General features: G+C 37.5%; 1 protein-coding gene across 7 annotated transcripts in view; it reads left to right on the top strand.

Moving 5' to 3' along the window:
- agap1 (ArfGAP with GTPase domain, ankyrin repeat and PH domain 1) overlaps positions 1–20,458 on the top strand; it is a 396,335-nt gene that overhangs the window by 142,660 nt on the left and 233,217 nt on the right. For all 7 annotated transcript variants that reach the window (XM_062959942.1, XM_062959932.1, XM_062959953.1 and 4 more), the window contains one exon: positions 5,817–5,909. In XM_062959942.1, the coding sequence (XP_062816012.1) occupies positions 5,817–5,909 (93 nt within the window). The remainder of the gene's footprint in view (positions 1–5,816; positions 5,910–20,458) is intronic.

Genomic DNA, 20,458 nt, shown 5'->3' with positions numbered 1-20,458 from the left:
TTGTGTTATGGAGAGGCTGTCAAGACCCATCAGATCCATTCACTGCTCATGTTGTTTCCCACATACATCCCTTCCTATGTTATAGGCAGAAGAAAAGCGGATCTTAAAAGATAGGTACAAGTGATGGTTTTTTTTCCCTGCATTTCTTACTGACATTCAGGTGTTACATTTCACTTTATAGAGGCTATATTTCTGAGGCAAAACCACCTTTCTGTATTCCTTGGCTATGAAATTCATGTAGGCAGGCTACTTTAAAGCACACCACCCATATACAACCAAGTTAGTACCAAAATACTGGGATGAAGAAGTACTTATGACCTCCATGGAGTGTGGAAAACGAAGTTGAAATCTTGGAAGTTCTAACATTAGATAAATATGATCCACTTAGTGAGAAGAATATTATTGTTGTTATTGGATTTGACAGTTTGTTCAAAAGACCCATTAGAAAGGGGGTAGTAGTTGTATTATTTGTAATTAATGTATAAAACTATGAAGAAATTCACAGAGCCCTACTGAAAATATCTGTATAAGGATAGAACGATAAGCAAAAGTGACATTTTTGCGGCAATGTATTTTGTATTTTCCAGGCAACTTTTCTGAACCAGATTATAGAAGTTTGCAGTTGAGATAAAATTCTATGAAGTATTTCAGCTATCCGGATATCTGTAAGATATCTGACATAGCAAGAAACCCTTGCTTTGCAGAAAAAGAAAGTACAAGAAAGAACAAAAGGATTGGCTGTAGTAGGCTTAACCCTGATGTGATGAAGTAACCCCAATGATCTTGGGGGATAGGGTATGCCATATTTGACTTCATGATAATGAGAAATGTGTGAGCAGTTCACAATCAGGTGTGTACTCTGAACTTAGATAAAAATGATTTCAAAAACCCAGCCACCCACCCCATAAAAATGGGTATAAGCCATGTCTTTAAAGTCATCTCCTGACATTCCTCTTCTTTTTCAAAATATTTGATTAGTCTTTAAATTATGCCTTTCTCAGATGCGACTCATAGGCATAAGCAAAACTGTTGACTGTAATATTTAAATATATTTGTAATTTCATATATCACATCTTATCTATAAATGCCTTAAAGATCTTAAGTACTTCTGTTGAAAAGTGGAAAGGTACAGGCACATGACTGTAATTCCTGTTTTGAAAAGAAGATTATCTTTAAATTTTACAGGGGTATTCTTCAGGTGGTATTTTGATGTGATAGTTGTTTAGTCCTCTTTCACTTTACTCTATTTTTTAATTTAGTAGTTCATGGTCTGTGCTACAACCAGCTCATGGTTTTATTTTTGCAGAAACAATAGAGCTTCTTCATCTTCCACTTCCAATTATGTAATCTATATAATTTCTATATTGTCTATCAAATAATATCCATGTCTATAGTCACTCTTTTGGTTGCTAGAAGATTTTTTTTGACAGTGAACAGAGTGTTAGCCTACAAAATCTCAAAATTTGATATGATATAAGAGCAGGGCAGAAATATAGATGGGATTTGGAGAAACTTCACAAAATAGAGTCAGAGATCTTTCACATTCTGTTTTCTGTGCAACTAATGCTACACAGATAATGTCATTGTGTTGCAAACTTGGTTAGGATTGAAGAATGAAATATTCGTTAACTACGGTATAGTAACTGTTTTGTCCACAAGATGTCAGTGTGAATCAAGGAATCGAATGAAAGGCATGCATACTGACAAAGGGCTTTCTGTCCATATGGAGAAATTATTGGCTTATATTTAGATTTAATTCAGTATACTGATACAACTACTTAAAAATTGATGCTTACATGCATAGATACTGCTTTTCATATTCCATGTTCAGAGTACAAAACTATGTAATTTAAAAACATCTGATTACAATAGATTTGATGGTCTAGCTTCATCCATTTGAAAAGTAAAATTATCAAAAAAACCCCTCCCCCAATGCAGTATAAATATTTTGGTGTTGTAGTGTTTTTGCATGGACATTTTATATTTATACAGCTAAACAGAAATAGGAATATGGATTGAATAGAAATTTCAGAATGTTAGTTTTTTTTTTCAGATACTCTTTCTGCATGTTATGTTATTGACAGGAAGATGTTACATAAATATTACTCCTGCTATTTCAGTAAAAAAATTCTAGAATTTCTGTAATGTTCAATTTTTCAAAGATTTCTCGCCACATGCCAGCAGTAGAAGATGCAGTTTTATGGTGCCATTGAGAGCATGTCGATGCAGAAGTCCCACTGTGTATGATGGGTCTTGATCGCTGGGAGATGTTCCTAGGGTTTATTATCTTGACGTAAACCTGTTGAAATAAATGGCTTTTTCTTCAGTGTAGACACGTATTCAGTTTCTTTGTTCCTATTCTGTCTTCTGTTGAAGGAAGGAAGAATAAAATACTCTGAGCCGTGTAGTCATGACATTTGCAGAGTTCATTTGCTACCTGGAATTGTATTCTTTTTCTTTTAAACATATTTTGATCTCAAATACTCAGTACATAACTGTGGTAATGCAGCAAGAAATTTGTTTCCTTGAAAATCATGGTTTTGTTGGATATAAGTAGGGATATTGATATAGATTTTATTTATTTATTTATTTATTTATTTAAAATGTGAATATACCAGCTTTCTTCTCTTCTCTAAAGTTCAAAGTGCCTGACAGCAAGCATAAATTAGCAATTTGAAAGCAACCTCTTGCAACATCTTACAAAATAGCAGTAAAGCATGAAGATGTTAAAACAGCAGTGTAACAGAAAACAGCAGTGAAATTATTTGAAATATTCAGGGCAAAACCATTTAATGATTTCAATTAACTTTTGAAGGCTTGCTTTGAGGGTGATGTTTGACTGTAAGATGAAATAAATTCAAAATTATTTTGGTGACAAGTGAAGTCTTATTTACTTTGGTAAGAAAACATAGGTTAAATGATCTTTCCAGCGGATCTTGGGCTGGAACTTTCCAAAAGAACAAATACTGTACAATGACATGCCGAAACAATCTGTAACCGAGCTATAGTAAGGTGATTTTCGTACCATTAGTTATGAATAGTTTCAGCATTTCATATTTCTGTGCCTTACAAATAACTTTCTAAGCTTCAGTCTCAAGCCATTTGTCAAAAAATACAGCTTCCATTAGGAATGGAGTTTTGTTTTGATTATATGTGTAGTGGTTTTCAGAGAAGGCTTTCACAGAAAAAGAAACAGGGTACTTTTCTCTCTTTGATTTCAGAGGTAGCACCAATAGTCCACTACTATTGTCTTTGCGCTTGTTATTTTACTAAATGTTGGTAATGCAAATCTTACTGCATATATGATGAATTTACCTTGTCTTTTCACGCACGTGTTAGTGTAAATCTTTATCTCCCATTCTATCCGTTTTGGGGTGGCGTGTGATTATGTTGCTTGAGTGAACAATTTTTAACAGGCAGACATGGCCATAGCAAATAGAAGAATATGAATGCAAATAGCTTTTACTGATACATAGTAATATGGGAATGTTTATTTAGGAACTATAATAAAACAATGTTAAAAATCACTTTGCAAATAAGACTAGGGATTATTATCCACCAGGTTTTGTGAGATAAATCTATGTATGTTTATCATCTGTGATACAAAGATAGAAAAGGGGGAGGGATGAATAATTTTACAGTTTATTTAAAATTCTTATTTGCAAGGATATAGCTCTTATTTTTCATTGATAACCTGTGAATGAAAGTGCAAAATATTTCTATTCTAAATTTGGATGAAGTTTTATATCCTCAGTCCTGTTGTTTCTTTTTTGTCTTAGTATTTGCTACTATGTGTGTCAACTATATATCTTTAAAAGAATGGGGCACTTACCATCTAATCATTATTTCTTATGAAAATCTTGAATTTGAACTCCCTAAAAGATGCCTAGCGCAATCCTAAACTAAAGGCAATGTTATTAGTAGGAGGAACTTGTGATCCTCCAAATGTTCAGCTGCAGTTCCCACCATTCCTAGCCCCTGGTGATGTTGGCTAAAGATATTGGGTGTTTTTGTCCAACAATACCTGGATGGCCTCATTATTATTATTATTATTATTATTATTATTATTATTATTATTATTATTATTACTATTATTATTATTATTACATGTATTTATACCACACTTTTTTCTCTGAAAGTAAGCATATGTTCTCAATCCCATTCTGGAGCCTGATTGGAAACTGACTTATGTTTCATTTACAATTTTTAAAAATCACATTCCTATGAAAAATAATCTGTTTGTAATGAAAATTCCTCATAACATAATTGTACTACATTGAAGATAAGGTGTTCTAGCTACTTGTCATGCATTTATGCAAGGGTATCATAAGACTTGGAGAAGCTAGTCAGGCATTTTCAGTTGAGGTAGACTGACCTGCTGTTCAAGTGGCAGAGATTTGTAGGTAAGGATTTGGTAAACTTAACTGCCTCCCACTTCTGTTTTTTTACTGCTTTGAAATAATGCACAACATCAAAGCTTTCCTGTTTTCCTCCCCATAAGCATTACATTTACTTTTTTCACATAACCTTTGGATAAACACATAGGAACAGTGGTTAGCATTGGGATTTCTGTATCCACTATGGTAGTATTGCATAATTGTGAACCTGTCAGAGAGAAGAATTTGCCCACAATGTGAGCACTGTGGAGATTATGCATTAGCGGTTCTTGGTATAAATGAAATACAATGTGGCGGTGGTATTCTCATCTTAGAAAATTTCAGTTCACTCCCTTTAGCTCTTAGCTAATCACTGAAATATTAAACATAGTTTTAAAATGCTCATTTTAATTTGTCCTCAGAATTTTAATGTTTTTGGCAATCCTGTGATATATTGCAGAGAAGCACCCTGATTTTACACCACTTGGTTTTTATTAGCATTCCGTTGTGGTGCTGGACATCACCAGTCCTTTCACTTCATATATCATCTGTGATTTGAAAAGCGCATGAAAATGTTTCCTCATTTTCAATATTGTGTGAGTAATGTTCCCACTGAAAAGTAATGGAGTGAAGTTGTCACTTGTCAGCGTAGTTATTAAGGAGGATGACTTTTAGATCTTGCTCATAATAAAATAAATCTGTCACATGTAGATTTACTTTTCTCACAATAAAGGAGGGGAGGATAGTTCTTTTTAAATAGGATTGTGTACATTTGTCCCATAGCTGTGGGGGAAAAACCCAGGTAGGACAGCCTTTGTCCCATGAAATATTTTTGAATAGGCACACTTATTTTTTTTTAAATGTAGCCAGGCAAAGTGATTGATCATTTTTAAAGGAAAACTCTTCAACAAAAAGTGGTAGCTTCATTACATTTTACCCATGTGGGTTTATATCGAGAAAGGCAGATATATAAATATGATCAGGATTTTGAACTTTTTGTGCTTGTCAAAGCAGCTTGGTTTTCTAAGCATTGTTGGTTTGACTTTGATGCTATCATCTGAAAGCAGTAAAACAGGAAATTAAATTGAATTTAATTCTAATCAAGGTGTCCATAAAATTACACTGCTGAGTAGTTAATAGCCTTTTAAAATCTCATCAGATGATAATTAAGTATATCCTGTTGTTTCTTATATGGGAAGACACAATTTTTCATGTTATCGTTTTTGGGGGATCTGCATTGTATTGTATTCTTGACAAATGACACTGAGCTGTTTCGAGGCTTTAATATCAATGTGTAGCATTTTTAAAAGGTTCTAGCATAATTATTTCTAATAATCCTGATATATTTAAACAACTTAAAAAATTAAAATGTGACTATGAAAGACACCATCACCCATGAATCAATATATTAACAATGTTAACTTTGCTTTTACCCCACAGTCTCGGAAAGGGAGCGACCCAGACAAAGAGAAGAAAGGTTTGGAGAGCAGAGCAGATAGCATTGGAAGCGGTCGTGCAATCCCAATTAAACAGGTATGTTCTGTGTGAGTGCGTGCATGTGCGCTTTCCCTGCACTTAGAGACACACCTCGGGACACACCATGATGCTGGGTTTGTGTGCCAAGATTTATTTGATGTGCTCTGCTGATGAATGTTGAAGTCACTCACTTGACATCAATTAGGAGAGGTTCCTATATGTATTAAAATAGGATCATTAGAATAAGAAGAGGGAAAAAGTGACAACAGGCCTAATGAAGTGCAGTCTGCCGGCCTGCATATGGAGCGTGCTTCTAGGCTGAGCGGGCTTCAAAGCCTGCCTTTTGTAGAGAGCGCTTTGATTGGGCCGTTTGCTGTCAGTCGACAAGGGTAAATCAGATCACTGTACAAGAGCCCCTTGTGATCACAGAAATAGCCCGATGTGGCCCTCATTTGCGATTGCAGAAGGACATCTGAACACCATTCCAGGCTGGTTTGCAACAACGAGGCAATTAGTTGCGATAATCATAGCTGGTGTGTCAGCTGCGCGCTCTTGTTTGTAATTTGCTAATGAAGGAATTGTAACTTCATTTAGACCTTGTTATATAAGAGAACATTAGCAGTCATAGTATGTGGCCTTAATTAAACTTCCTTATTACACTACAGGATTTGAATCTGAGGATTTGTTTTGCCCAGTTTGATGGCCGTAGCCACACTTGCATTGCCCTCCCTTCCACCCCAAAGGCAACACTATTAATGTGAACAGAAAGGAAGTTCTTGAATCTGACACATCGTACTTGTGGTTCAGAGTTTCCTAGTTTTCCAGTGCTTAAGCGCTTTTTGATATTTAAAGAATTTTTCATTTGCTAACAGAATTGCTACTTGTAAGCCTCTTTGATATATTTTAATGTTTTGGAAAGTTTCCTTTAACAAAGGGAGTAAGCTATGGGTCCTTACATAATACACCTAAATATTCATTATATTTCTTTGTCATATTGTGTTGTTATATCAGTAAAATTTGATACAAGACAAATGCAGACTGTTTCTGCACCATTGAAAATGATCTGATGTTTTGTTAAGAATATGTGAAATGATTCCATACCAAACGTTTTATAGATTCTTTATCGCTTATACTTTGTATATATTCATTATCTTTAGAGTTGCCTCTTCAAGATATATGTGGGAACTAAAACATCAAGGAAAACTGTTGAAGATTTGTAAAAGATTAAAATTCTTTATTCCTCAAAAACATGGATGTGTGGGAGGAGTTTTAAAACTTTATTGAAGCCTGTGAACACCCATTTGGTGACAGTTGCTGTGGGCATCCTGAACAAAACTTTTTCTGAAAAGGATGTTCATTTGAATGAAATAATCGAAGGGAGCTGCAGATGGAGCGATACACAAGCAACAATGTCCTCACTCTCCAAATCAGTTGAGCTTCCAAACTCAGAAATCCTCAATATTGTTCTCTTAGAGTTTCATTGACTTTAGAGAATACAGGAGACATAAACTACACTAACATCTGGCAGGAATATGAGTATCCGTTTTGACTAGGAATGAAGAAGTTGAATTGCTTTCCATGCAGATGGACAAGTAGTTGAATGATTTTTCATGGCAAAAGTGAAGTGACAGCAGTTAGAAGACAGTGTGAAAGATGAGCAAAATTAAGATGAGCTACTTACTTTGAGCAGCAATCTTTGTGTAATTGGACTCCCTTACTCCAACTTCTTCCCTCATTTTTAATTAAGTCTTAATATGGTGCACTATTACTGCTAGGGCCAAAGTTATTGTAAGCATGACTAGTCACACATTTATTTAAGCAAATACAACTAGTCTATCAAGCCATTAGCCCACATTCTACTCCACAACTGGATTTGGTAAATGCTTAATGATTTCCATACTGTTAGGTTCTTCTGTGACTAAAACTGAAATTACTAAGAACTAGGCATACAATTCTATATTACATAGTATAAATAATGCTTGGATCCAGGATTTTTTTTGTAGACCAATAGCTAAATGTTAGCAAGGAGATTCTTATGTTAGCTGTTTGGAATTATCAAGAGTTTTCCAATACAAACATCAGCATCACTCGCAGAATGGAGCCCTACAGAACCTACAGTATTCAGCTGATGAAATAGTCTGCAAAAGTTCTCAGATTTTAGACAAGATTGTCCAGGAGGTAGTCTATGCAGGAGAATGTCATCTTTCAGATATCCTAACCCATACATACTGCAAGCCTGTAAAGTTGGTATAGGATGAGTGATATACAGTCTCTGAAGTGCACACCAAACAGTAGTGGCCACTGAATTTTGATCAAACTGTAGTTTCCAAACAGTTTTCCAGGGGCATTCCTAAATGCACTGGATTGCATTATATAAAAACATCAGAAAAGCCATATTGTATCAAACCAAAGATTTATCTAATGTTCTATTCATACAATGGACAGCTGCTGGTGCAAAGCCCATACGGGACCTGGACACAACCGTAGGCTTCACCTTGGACAGTACTGTGGACCTTGACTTAAGAGCATTTTGAGTTGAGAGCTTCCCCAGGTTTGCTTTGACATAAGAGCAGCATTTGAGTTGAGCGATACCTCCAGAGGAAGTGCCAGCGCCAGAGGGAGCATTTTGATGTGACAAAATGCTTTGAGATGAGAGCAGTTTGAGTTAAGAGCTTGGTCACAGAACAAATTCAACTCTTAATTCAAGGTATCACTGTATATCAGAACCTAATACAGAGGTGCATGTTGTTTTTGATACTCCAGGTGATACGCAGCCATCCCTGGCTAGTAGATATTGTTAGCCCCATCCTCTATGAATTTACCCACTCCCCTTTTGCAACCATCCAAATTGGCAACCATAACTACAGTACTTTTGTGGCACTCAGTTCCACAGTTTAACAAAGTATTATAAGAAAAAGTATTTCCTTTATTTTTTTTCTCAATTTCTTATCAGTTTGTTTCATTGAATGGGATCTGGTATTGTCAGACAGAGGAAAAAAGCTTCCCTGTTTAGGTTCTTGCCTCATTCATAATTTATACAGTGCCATCATATCTCCCCTTACTCAGTGTGAGCTTTCTTTCTGAGCTAAACAGCTGCAAATATTGTTATATTTCTTCAAACTCCAGTTCCTTGAGTTACTTTATGCTTGTAGCTTCCATTTTCTGTACCATTTCCAGGACCACAATATCCTTTTTAAAAGGTGGGGTGACCAGATGTGAATATAGTATTCCATAAGTGGTTGCACTATATTGTCTTGTACAATAACAGTCTGGTATTGGATATGTTAAATTCCATTTTCTTTCCAGTTATGCACAACGACAAAAATTGCTTTGGTTCAGAACCAAATAAATGATTTTCTGGTTAGATGCCGCTGGTTCAGCTCTTCACAGTACACATGACATTGGCATTTTATTATTTTATTTTATATTTTTGTCCATAGAATAATAGAATCATGGAAGAGACCACAGGTGCCATTTAGTCCAGCCCCCTGCCATGCAGGGAGATACAATCAAAGGACTCCTGACAGATGGCTTAAAAACCTACAAATATACATCATTTCACATGTGCTTACATTGAATCACATTTGACACTTTAGCTATGTTTTCACTAGTTTGGAGGGTTTTCCCCCCGATCTGTCTGCAATCTGTTCTTATTTTAACAACTCCAGATAATTTAGCAAATTTTATCACTTTACTGTTCATCCAAATTCCAAATCATTATGAACAATTTAAAAAGCACTCGTCTGAATACAGATTTTTGAAGGCCCACAAACATCCACTATGAGAATTTGTCACTTAGTCCTGCTGTTCGGTTTGTATTCTAAGAGTACTTTTCCCATTATTCTGTGACTGCAAGGTTTGCTGAAGCTTCTTAAGTGTTTGATTTTATCCAAAGACTTTAAAAAGTATTTGTAAATCGATTATATCTACTACATTACCCTGTTAATCCAGCTTTAGTACCCCTTATCTGAAATGCTTGAGACCAGAAGTATTTGGATTTTGGAATAGCTATATTTACATATCGGTACATAATGAGATATTTGGAGAGTAGTATTAATAAAAGTCATGTTTGTTTTATATACACATGGCATTAACATACTGTGATTGTATACAATTTTTAAAAAATAAATTTGATCATGAAACCATGTTGGTGTGCCCTTAGCCATCTAAAACCCAAAATCCATGTGGACAATTTTGAATTTTGAAAAAGTTTGGATTTCTGGAAAAGGGATGTTCAGACTTCCCATTTATAAATAGACAAACTCATTTTTCTAGATATCCAAAATGAAAGATAGATACATTGGCCTAAAAAGTGAATATAACAATATTACATCAAATATTACATGATAGTATAGGAAAGAGTGTTTTTAGCCTTTGATGAACACAAATTTAGATGTCTATAACTGTCAGGATCTGCAAGAATATTTGCCAAAATGTGTTCCTAGAAAATAAGATCCCTAAAATCTGCTTCTCTGCAATAGTGCTGCCAGATAAGACATGCGGCACTTGGAATTGCTGTGAATCTTTCCTTTCCCTGATTCCACCCCTCTGTCTACTTGCAGATGCACAAAAAATAATTTAACATCCAGTCAGCTATAAAACTGCTCCTCTGCTTTTCAGTAAGTTACAACTAGTATATGAAATTTCATGAACAAAATTACTGTTACTGTAATGTTATATAGCATAACCTTGACTGTAGATTAACAGTAGCTTCTTCCCAATACCAGACTGTTAACCATTCTGTATGGCAAGGGCTGGAAACATATCTTTCAAAATCCCAAGCACCAGTGCTATTTGTGGGTCAGAGCTCCAGATGTTTTCTAGTGTATTCTGTAGTATTCTTGTCAATGTCCGTACGGCAGACTTAAAGGAAAGGGACTGCAGAGAAGAATGTATGGTGGCATCCAGTCAGATCATTTGTTCAAAGCAGAAATGTTTTATCTCATAAAATAACATCAGAAAAGGCAACCTCTTCAACAAAGTCTATTGTTAGAGTGAAGTCACCATCTTTTCAGGCTGGATATTTTGTATGTACTGAGTTAACCATACCTTCTGGCCATGGTTTGTAGGAAACTTTTTTGGGCTTGATTTGGACATCAAGGCAAACTTGTTTTTAGTTAAATTCCTCATGATATTTTCTCAACTTGGTTAATCAATATGGGGATGCCTGACAAGACCTAACATAAGTCTGTTCTTCTGAAATGTTAATCTGGGAGACAAAAGTAGATGGGCTTGAGCTATGAGCAAACCTTTTTATAGTGTCTTGCTTGTGGACTTGAGCTCTATGGCAGATCCAGTTAAGTACATGCGTGCCTTAGTTCACAAAGCCTCTGACAAAGGAGCTTGTTTTTACAAAGTCTGTATGTCCAGCACTCCTTCCTCCTCACGCAGAGGAGGTCCAAGGAAATTTTCAAGTGTAGGCAAACAGAAATTTAGCCCCCCCCCCCCCAAATCAATCACTGAAAAATAAAAGCGTTGATTATGGTCATGACAACACACAAAATATTATTATTATTACATTGCATGACACAGCAAACAAGATAGATATGCTGGATTTCGTATCACAAAATCACAAGTCGAACACGTCCCAAGTGTCTAGGACTGTGTGATGTTGTTTTTGTTGTTGTTGTTGTTATTGTATGACACAGAAAACATTATTATTATTATTATTATTATTATTATTATTATTATTATTATTATTATTATTATTATTATTATTATTATTATTATTATTATTATTAGAGCCAAAGGAGCAGGGTGTGAAAATAGTTCACATTCCAGGATCCCATCCCAGGCTTTGGATGTTAAACTGGATTATATGAGTCCGCACTGCCAGATAATCTGGGATAAACAGAAAATTTGTGATTGGATCCTGGGATATAGATCCTGTCTGGAAGGGCCCTAAGTGGCATATAAACTTTGTCAAGCTGGGCATTCCTTCTGCATGCTACAGCAGGCAGAAATGCAAATCATGGGTCAGTTGAGCAACATGACAAGGAGGCAAAGAGAGAGGGCCCTTGCACACAGTCATATAACCCAGAATATCTGCTTTGAACTGAGTTATCTGAGTCCACACTGCCATATATTCCAGCTCAAAGAAGAAAATGTGGGATTTTATTCAGCTATGTGTGGAAGGGGCCAGAGGGAGGACCCTTACAGAGCCCTGTATCCCACAATATCTGCTTTGAACTGGATTATCTGAGTCTACACAGCCATATAACCCAGAATATCAAGGCAGAGAATGCACATTATCTGCTTTGAACTGGATTATATGGCAGTGTGGACACAGATAACCCAGTTCAAAGCAGATATTGTGGGTTATTCTACATTGATATTCTGGGTTATATAGCTGTGTGCCATATAACCCAGAATATCAAGGCAGATAATGCACATTATCTGTGTTGAACTGGATTATATGGCAGTGTGGACTCAGATAAGCCAGTTCAAAGCAGATATTGTGGGTTATTCTGCCTTGATATTCTAGGTTACATGGCACATAGCCATAGCATTTTAGTATAGCATTTTAGTATTATATATTATATTGTACTAAACCAATATACTGCAATATTATTAGTAATATTACATGTAATATATAATATACCATTATAATAGTGTATTATTAGTATATTGTATTACATTATAATATTATCACTATTATATGCAGATACAATATATTATATTATCAGTATAGCATATCAGTATTATATATTATTATATTGTATTTAATAATAATAATAATAATAATAAAATAATAATAATAATACATTACAAAAATCACAAAAATATTAGAAAATTGGGAGGGCCCAAGTTTGCCCATGCCTGCTTTGAAGCCTCCAGAGAAGGAGGCTCCACCGTCAACTCAGCCCAATGTAGTTTGCCCCTTCTCTCCCTGGAGTCAGAAAGAAGTACCTTCACAGCTCCCAAGGCTCGCCTTAAATGCTTGGCCTTCCTGGGCGAAGAACATGGAGCCTTCAGGAAGCGAAGGGCAGCCGGCCTCATGGTGAGGACAGCACAGGAGGCAAGAGGAAGGAGGCGGGGCGTGAAGGCAGCGCCAAAGAAGGAGAGAGAGGGAGGGAGAGAGAGAGAGGAGAGCTGGGAGCAGAAGGGCTTTTACGGCCCCTTTACCTGCTTTTCTTTATGCATATTCCCTCTTGCCAAATATCTAGAGTTTTTGTTCTTTTTTTTTTTTTTTTTTTGATAAGTGGAGCGGTTAGGCAAGGCTGCATCGTAGCATTAACACCGAAGGCTTTCGTAGCTGGAATCAAGGGGTTGCTGTGAGTTTTCCGGGGGGGCTGTCTGGCCATGTTTCAGAAGCATTCTCTCCTGACGTTTCACCCACATCCATGGCGGACATCCTCAGAGGTTGTGAGGTCTGTTGGAAACTAGGCAAGTGGGGTTTATATATCTGTGGAATGGTATCCAGAGTGGGAGAAAGAACTCTTTTCTGCTTGATGCAAGTGTGAGTGTTGCAATTAGCCACCTTGATTAGCATTGAAAAGCCTTGCAGAGGGCTCAGCCTGGAAGGGAAGGGAAGGGGGTGGAGCAGGATGCCTGGGGAAGGGAAAGTGGTGCCAAACTGCCTTGGATCCTGAGTGTAGATGCCCCTGAGAAGCACCAGGTAGTGGGAGGGGGCCTGGATGGCGGGGTGCGTGTGGGTTTGAAAGTGAGGCAAGAGCCGAGCAGGAGCCCGAGGCGTTGCTGTCACCTGATGCTTTTAGTTTTCCTGGAGGCTCTTGGTTACTCTTTAACCTCCCCACTCCTGCCTGGCATCCATTGAGCCCAGGGGCTGCCTTCCTCTTCCCTCGGGTCAGAAGGCGAGGGGAAAGGGTCTCTTCTATAGACTCCTTTCCCAGCTCGGGATTTTTCCCTCTCCTTGCCCAAGAGGGAAGGAAGCGGTGCGGCGGTTTCCTTAAGCCACAAAACCTTGCCTGAAGTGCCAAAGGGGCCACCAAATGGCTAAAAACAGCGCTAGGCTCTCACCTTGCATCGGAAAGGAGCTTCTGAGCGCACTAGGCAGGACGCAGCAGTTGGCACAGGAGCGACCCGAGGTGTCTCTCCACCAGCCCCTGGCCTTCGGAGAGACTTCAGCTTGCGGCGGGGGTGCCTAGGCTGCCTTTCGACCCCTCAGCCCGCTTTTCCTCCCCATCTCCCCACTGGAAGGGAGTTGGGAGACTTTGGCGGCGGGAGGCCCCTTCTCGGCCCTCACTACCCCTCCGCCTCTCACCTTCGCTCAGTGGGCGTACAAGGTGAAGAAAGAGGCAGCACCAAAGCAGGACAGGGTGCTCGGCTTCAGCCTGCCGAGCGGCCCAGACGGAAGCCGAGAGGAGGCGGGGTGCACGCGCACTCATGCGCGTGCAACCGTGAGCGCCTCAACTGTGCCCCTACCAAATTGCACCACAGGCAAATGCCTAGATTCCCTGGTGGTTGAACCACCTCTGTCCTCAGGCTCTGTCTAGTTAGAAGGATTCTGGCATTGGGAGGATGGGAAAGTATCATAGATATATTTGGCATCAGGTCATACCAGTTTGTCTGCAGTAAATATTGCAACCGTGGTTGAGGTGGGAGAGAGTTGGATTCTAGTCCAGTTGACCCTGTGGTAGCCGTGAGTGCCCGCCTACAACAAGCAAGGTAAACAGTAGCTGCCTCTAGAATCCCTCAATGTGTATGCAAGAACAGCAAAACAGGGAGGAAAAGGTAGAACAGCCATGCCTGCCTCATCACTTATTCCCAACATGTTTTAAAATCTATAGATCTGCCCCCCCAAAATGAAAACTATAAGTGTAGAATCATAGGAAGAGACCACATGGGCCATCTAGTCCAACCCTCTTGTGCAGGAAAAGCACAGTGAAAGTATCCCTGACACATAACCATCTAGCCTCTGTTTAAAAGCATCCAAAGGAGTTTCCATCAGACTCTGAGGCAGAAGGTTCCACTGCTGAGCAGCTCTCACAGTCAGGAAGTTCTTCCTAATATTCAGGTGGATTTTCCTTTCCTGTAATTTGAACACATTGCTCTGAGTCCTTAGTCTCCAGGGCAGCAAAAAACAAGCTTGCTTCATTTTCCTTACGACAACCTTTCAAATATTTAGTCATGGCTATTATGTCCCCTCTCAGCCTTCTCTTCTGCAGGCTAAATACCCATCTCTTTAAACTGCTCCTTAGAGGGATTCATGGGATTCTCCAGATCTTTGATCATTTTACTTGTCCTCCTTTGGACACATTCCAGTTTATCAATATCTCTCTTAGATTGTGGTGCGCAGAATTGGGCACAGTATTCCAGATGAGCAGAATAGAGTAGGCTAGTGGAAAATAATCACTATAAGAATTATGAAAGAAGCTTTCAATTGGTCTCTAGGACATCCTATGTGTTTTTGTTTACTTATGCAAGGCTTATCTGACTTGCCTGTTTCATTTCACATATTCATAGTCTTAGTTTTGAATAAAACTTTTTCTGAGACATATTGAACCGCTTTTCTCTTTTGTGATGTAGGAACCTATTCCTATTTTTTTTTATGTTGTTTCTGCCCCTAGTAGCATTTTTTAAAGTAATGTCCAGGAACATTCCCTCATTTTAGGTAAGGGAAGTTACTTCTCCAAGTACAGATTAGTTGATATATTTGCATTGTGACCTGTTTGAAATGACGAGGATACATGCTGAACCCTGCATTAGTCTTTTGCTTCAGCATTCTGAAATTGCTTATTTTCACTTCAACAAGATATTCCAGATGACATTTTTGGTTGTTGGAAATCATTCATCAAAATTGCACAAACCATTTACCTGTTCATGGTCACTATTCAGGATCAGTGAGTGACTGGTGGCTCTTGAACTGCTGCCCTCCATATCAGATTGCAGAACACTGATTTAAATTCTGCTGACTTTCAAAAAGAACTTACTGAAAATATATTTATTTATTTGTTTATTTATTTGCAGTATTTATATTGTATTATATTATTTATTTATATGGAACTTTGCAGCAATAAATGTATTTATTAAAAGCTCTTTGGCATGTTTACATAATATACAGATTTGTTTTCCATCTATATCTTTCAAAGGAGATGAATATTTGGTTAACTGCTGTTTTTCAACTGAAACTCGAGAAATGTTGAGAGAATTGTCTTACTGCCAAAGCTAAACAAACATAGATGACAAGATGCCATTTTTCTTTACTGTACACTTCATGCTGAACTTGATGTTAATGATGCCTCTTGCTAAGGGCATCCACTAAACATATGTGGGTAGTCTTGTTCCCCCTCCCTTTAATGTTTACAAACAATCTAACTCCAATATGTTAACTTTTCAAATGATGAATGTCTTACCATCCATTGTACTTTCCATCTTACAAAAACTCTTCCCAATAGACATGTGTGCAAAAAATTTTCCTACTGTTTTTCCTTTTTCTTTCGTGTCTTCTATTTATATGGAAGCACAAAACAGGAAGCCCCCTTCTGACACTGAAATCTGCTCAACACGAAAGCCTGCTTTTGTGTTGAGCCGAAATTACCTCCTTGCCTACATGTAGGCAGGCCTGGAGCTAGGCTGCAGGCAAGCCTCAGGCCTGCTTGCAAACCTCGCCACACATACACTCTGAGAGTGTGGAGGGCATGTTCAGCGGCTGGTGGGGTCTGAAGACAAACTCTGTGTCTGCATATAGGCCTCACCACACACACACACACACACACACACACACACTCCGAGAGTGTGGCGGGCATGTTTGGCAGCTGGTGGGGGGGCTCTTGAAAATGGATCGGGGCCCAAGCAAAAGTGAGATACGAAATGAGGCAAGTTTTACCCTGAAAGCAGAAGACTACTTTCCAAGTAATTATCTGATTTTTGCTTCTGTGAAATCCTGGATGCTTGTGGACTAATCTTTCAAATATTTACTTGAAAGCCTCTCTTGCTTTCTTTAGTGAAATGTAACATATAAATAAGTACACAGCAGATTAAAATCTTGGTCTTTTTTTGACAGTAATCTTGCTTTTTTGCAGAGAGAATGAAATATAGACATAACACAGCAGTATAGGGTCCATGACCACAGCTGCTAGTTTGTTTTTCTAGGCTTGTTGTTTTTTTGTTTGTTTGTTTGTTTTTCAAAAGCATTTTTCAAGTGCTGAGCAATATGTTTAACACCATTTAGTACTTGTTGAGTAAATATATTAATCTAAAAATAATTTGATTTAAATTGTTTTAAATGTCCCTACTTCAATGTGTTTGTCCAAATATAGTATATGTTTATAGTTAGTGATTCAGTTTGTGTAAACTGAAATATGTGCAACTGGATTATAAAATTTACTTTTTAGATTAACAGGGAAGCACAGTATTCATAAGGTTTGTTTTTGTTTTATGCTTTCTGCCAAATGTCTGTCAGTAGGACATATTAAAATAAAAAGTACACAACAAGACGCATAAAAGCAAGAGGCACAGCTCAGCAGTGAGAGGGCTTGTCATGTATTAATTTTTCATTGCTGTGGAGAATTGTACGTACATAATCGCTTGATTGCAGTGGGAGTTAGCAATCTCCTATGGTGTCATTTGCATAAATCTTGTTAAGTCAATGGCAGTTAATGAAGTACAAATGAGCCTGGAGAAGGTGACATGCAAATCGTGGGTGGCAGATGGGAGGTCTGTTTTTGGGATGGCAGCTGTGTGCTATTTCCTCTTTTTCTTTCTAAATTGGAGCATAAATAAATAGTCAGAACTGGTCTTTAATCCTTTATAGCTTTAGGTATTAGAGGTTTATATTATACCTTCAGTATCCAGACTACTGGATCATTATATTTAAATATTATATGTATATTATATATTCAACAAAATAGTTTCTAGTTTTGCAGGAAAACTCTTGGAATAATCCGTTGTTAGACAACAGAGCTAATGAGGGCACCGGCAGCTCATAATCTGAGTCCAATGCAAGACAGAAGGAGAAGGGAATATTGCTAAATTCATTAGCAGAAATGAGCAAGCCAACAAGCATTCCTAAAAGGTAACTGGAAAGAGAACATCTATGTTTCAGGATAAACAAGAGCCTTCTGAAGGGAATAAATGCAGTCTTAACCATATGTTGCCCTTGAGGGATGTAAATCCTTCTAAGAGGTATTACAAATACACCCTGAAAATCAATAATAAAATCACAATAAGAAAACATGAATCATAACAACTCATAATCATTAGTTTTACTGAGTGGAGCAGACTTACTGGAACAGAAGCCTAGTATTGTCCTTGCTTCCTGCTCTCCATTCTTGCTCCAGGAAACTTTTGCAGAGTAGTTGGAAGTGGATGGTCCTGTGGGGGTCCACACTGGAGCTTGCTCCCTTTCCTGTCTTCTTCCTGCAGTTTAACTTTAGCCCAGTCAGCTAATGGTTTTTGTTACAATGATCTAAATTTTCAATAAACTCCAAAAGTGATGGATTCTACACAATCAGTAGGCTGTCTGCCCTATTTTAAATCCCTTGGGAAAATGCAGGCTAAAGATATATATATTGGAAGTGATTGGTTAACCCAATCCTTGCTGTTGAAAATGTTTTGAATCAGAAGCAAAGCAGGGAAATGAGATGCTCATACTTCCGTATTTGTTTTTAAAAGCTTGATGCCAAAATCTTGAAACTGTTTTTATCCCACTTTTCCAGAGATATATTCTGGAGGAGTGACGGGAGCATCAACACAAAAATGATTGAACCAACATAAATAAAAGAACCTTTTTCCTATCATATAATCCTAATCCTATAGATTAATAACACTATGTAACAAAATTTGAGAATTTTTCTGTTTCTGGTTTGAAAGTGTTATTTCCTGTTTAATTGTGTGATACTTACTTTAAAAGTTGTTATACTACAGAAGCTTTGTTTTCGTGACTACCACAAACTATGTTGAATTGATTGAGACTCTGAGATATTAATTGAAAAACACAAAAAAATGGGCAGTTTAATAAACTTTTTCCATTTTTATGATAGAACCAATTGGGAAATGACATTTATAACACAGAAAAAAATTGTGTTACATAGTGTAATCAAGATTTCCTTCTATGCCTCCTGTTGGGTAATAAGTGGGGTTCCAATAGTAATATACAAAGCATTTAAAAAAAAAATAGAGAAAGTGAGTTTTGGACATAGAAAGCTGTGCTATTCAACATAAGACCCTTGGTCCACTTAGCTTCCCAGATTTAAAGCAGGATTCTTTAGCAGCCTTTCCTTGCAATCTCTGGTAATTTCCAATACACTGACTGGCTGGGCTAAATTCAATCCAGTGGTTTGTGCCAGCAGAAAACCTCTTCTGCTTGTGAAGGGACTGCTTTCAAGTTAGCAGAAGAAATTGCATAGGAAAAGTAATCATACATTGAGTGTAACTCCTTCATCTCAACAAACTCTTGTGCATATAACTAATGCATTTTACGCTCCATCCCTTGCTATAGTATATCCTGGTATCATTTTTGCATGATGTACATTAAGGCAAAAATAAATAAATAATAGCAGTAAGCCCCTGGCGGACGTATTCAAGCAGGGATTGAGGGGGGGAGTTTTGATTTAAAACAATACAAATCTGGTCTATATGCTTGAATTTACAAAGGAAAATACTCTTTTCTCCATCACTGCTAAAGCTGATGTGGTGAGCCTGGAGTGGGTAGGGAACCAGGGTCTCCTCAGTATGGTCCCATTTATTATTTTTCTCTTACTTAAGCAGTCCTTTTTCCTAAATGAAACATACATTTATATGGTTTTTTGTTCTATCAACAAAGCCTATTCATGTGTTGGCAAAATGCTTCAGTTTGCATTCTGCAACATAGTCTGTCTAGCTTAATTTATTTCTATGAAGCTTGCAAACAGTCTTAAAGTTTGAGATGTATTGTGAGCGAACATCCTTGCTAAATGGCTGTAATATGCATTTGAAAACCAATTGGGTGCTCAGGGTAATCCAGTGTGCCAATACTAGGTGACCTTTTAATTGCTTGAACTGCATTGTTGTCAGTTTGTTCCTTGATTGCAATGCAAGGTAGTGGTTATAAACTTGGAAGCCTAAATAGCCTTTGACTTTCTTGAATGCTTTTCTACTTTCATGTGAGCCACCTCATTTTTTCAGATCAGCTGCTGGACCACTTCAAGTGTGCTGTTGCCTTCCAAATCTTGGTTCGTGGGAAGATTCAAGAGCACCTTCTTTGGATGCATCTACTCTGTTGAATTAATGCAGTTTAACACCACTTCAACAGCCAGAGCTCAGTGTTATGGAATTGTTGGAATTCTAATTTTACAAAGTCCTTTTTAGTCTTCTCTACCAAAGAGTGCTGGTGCTTCACCAAATTACAGATCCCAGGATTCCATAGCATTGAGCCTGCATCAAACCATATTAATTCTACAATGTAAATGCACCCTTGGTGTCTGTAACTTTATGTGTAATTTATCTTATTTTCTACTTTTTCCACCTGCAAGTGAAGACATTTATTTTTTCACAAACATTTGATATATCCATTACTTAATTTTAATGATTGATAGTTGTTGGTCTTGGCATTTCTGCTGGTTAACATTTCACCTTAATGTGTTTTGTTGGGAAGAGAAAGACCACATCACATTTAGTACCCATGTAATTCGTTTTAAGTGTAACTCTCTTTCTATCAAGTTAAC

This window comes from Anolis carolinensis, chromosome 1, assembly GCF_035594765.1.
Source record: "Anolis carolinensis isolate JA03-04 chromosome 1, rAnoCar3.1.pri, whole genome shotgun sequence".
NCBI classification, from domain to species: Eukaryota; Metazoa; Chordata; class Lepidosauria; order Squamata; family Dactyloidae; genus Anolis; species Anolis carolinensis.
The sequence above is the reverse complement of the archived record's forward strand: the minus strand, read 5'-3'. Positions and strand labels throughout refer to the sequence as shown.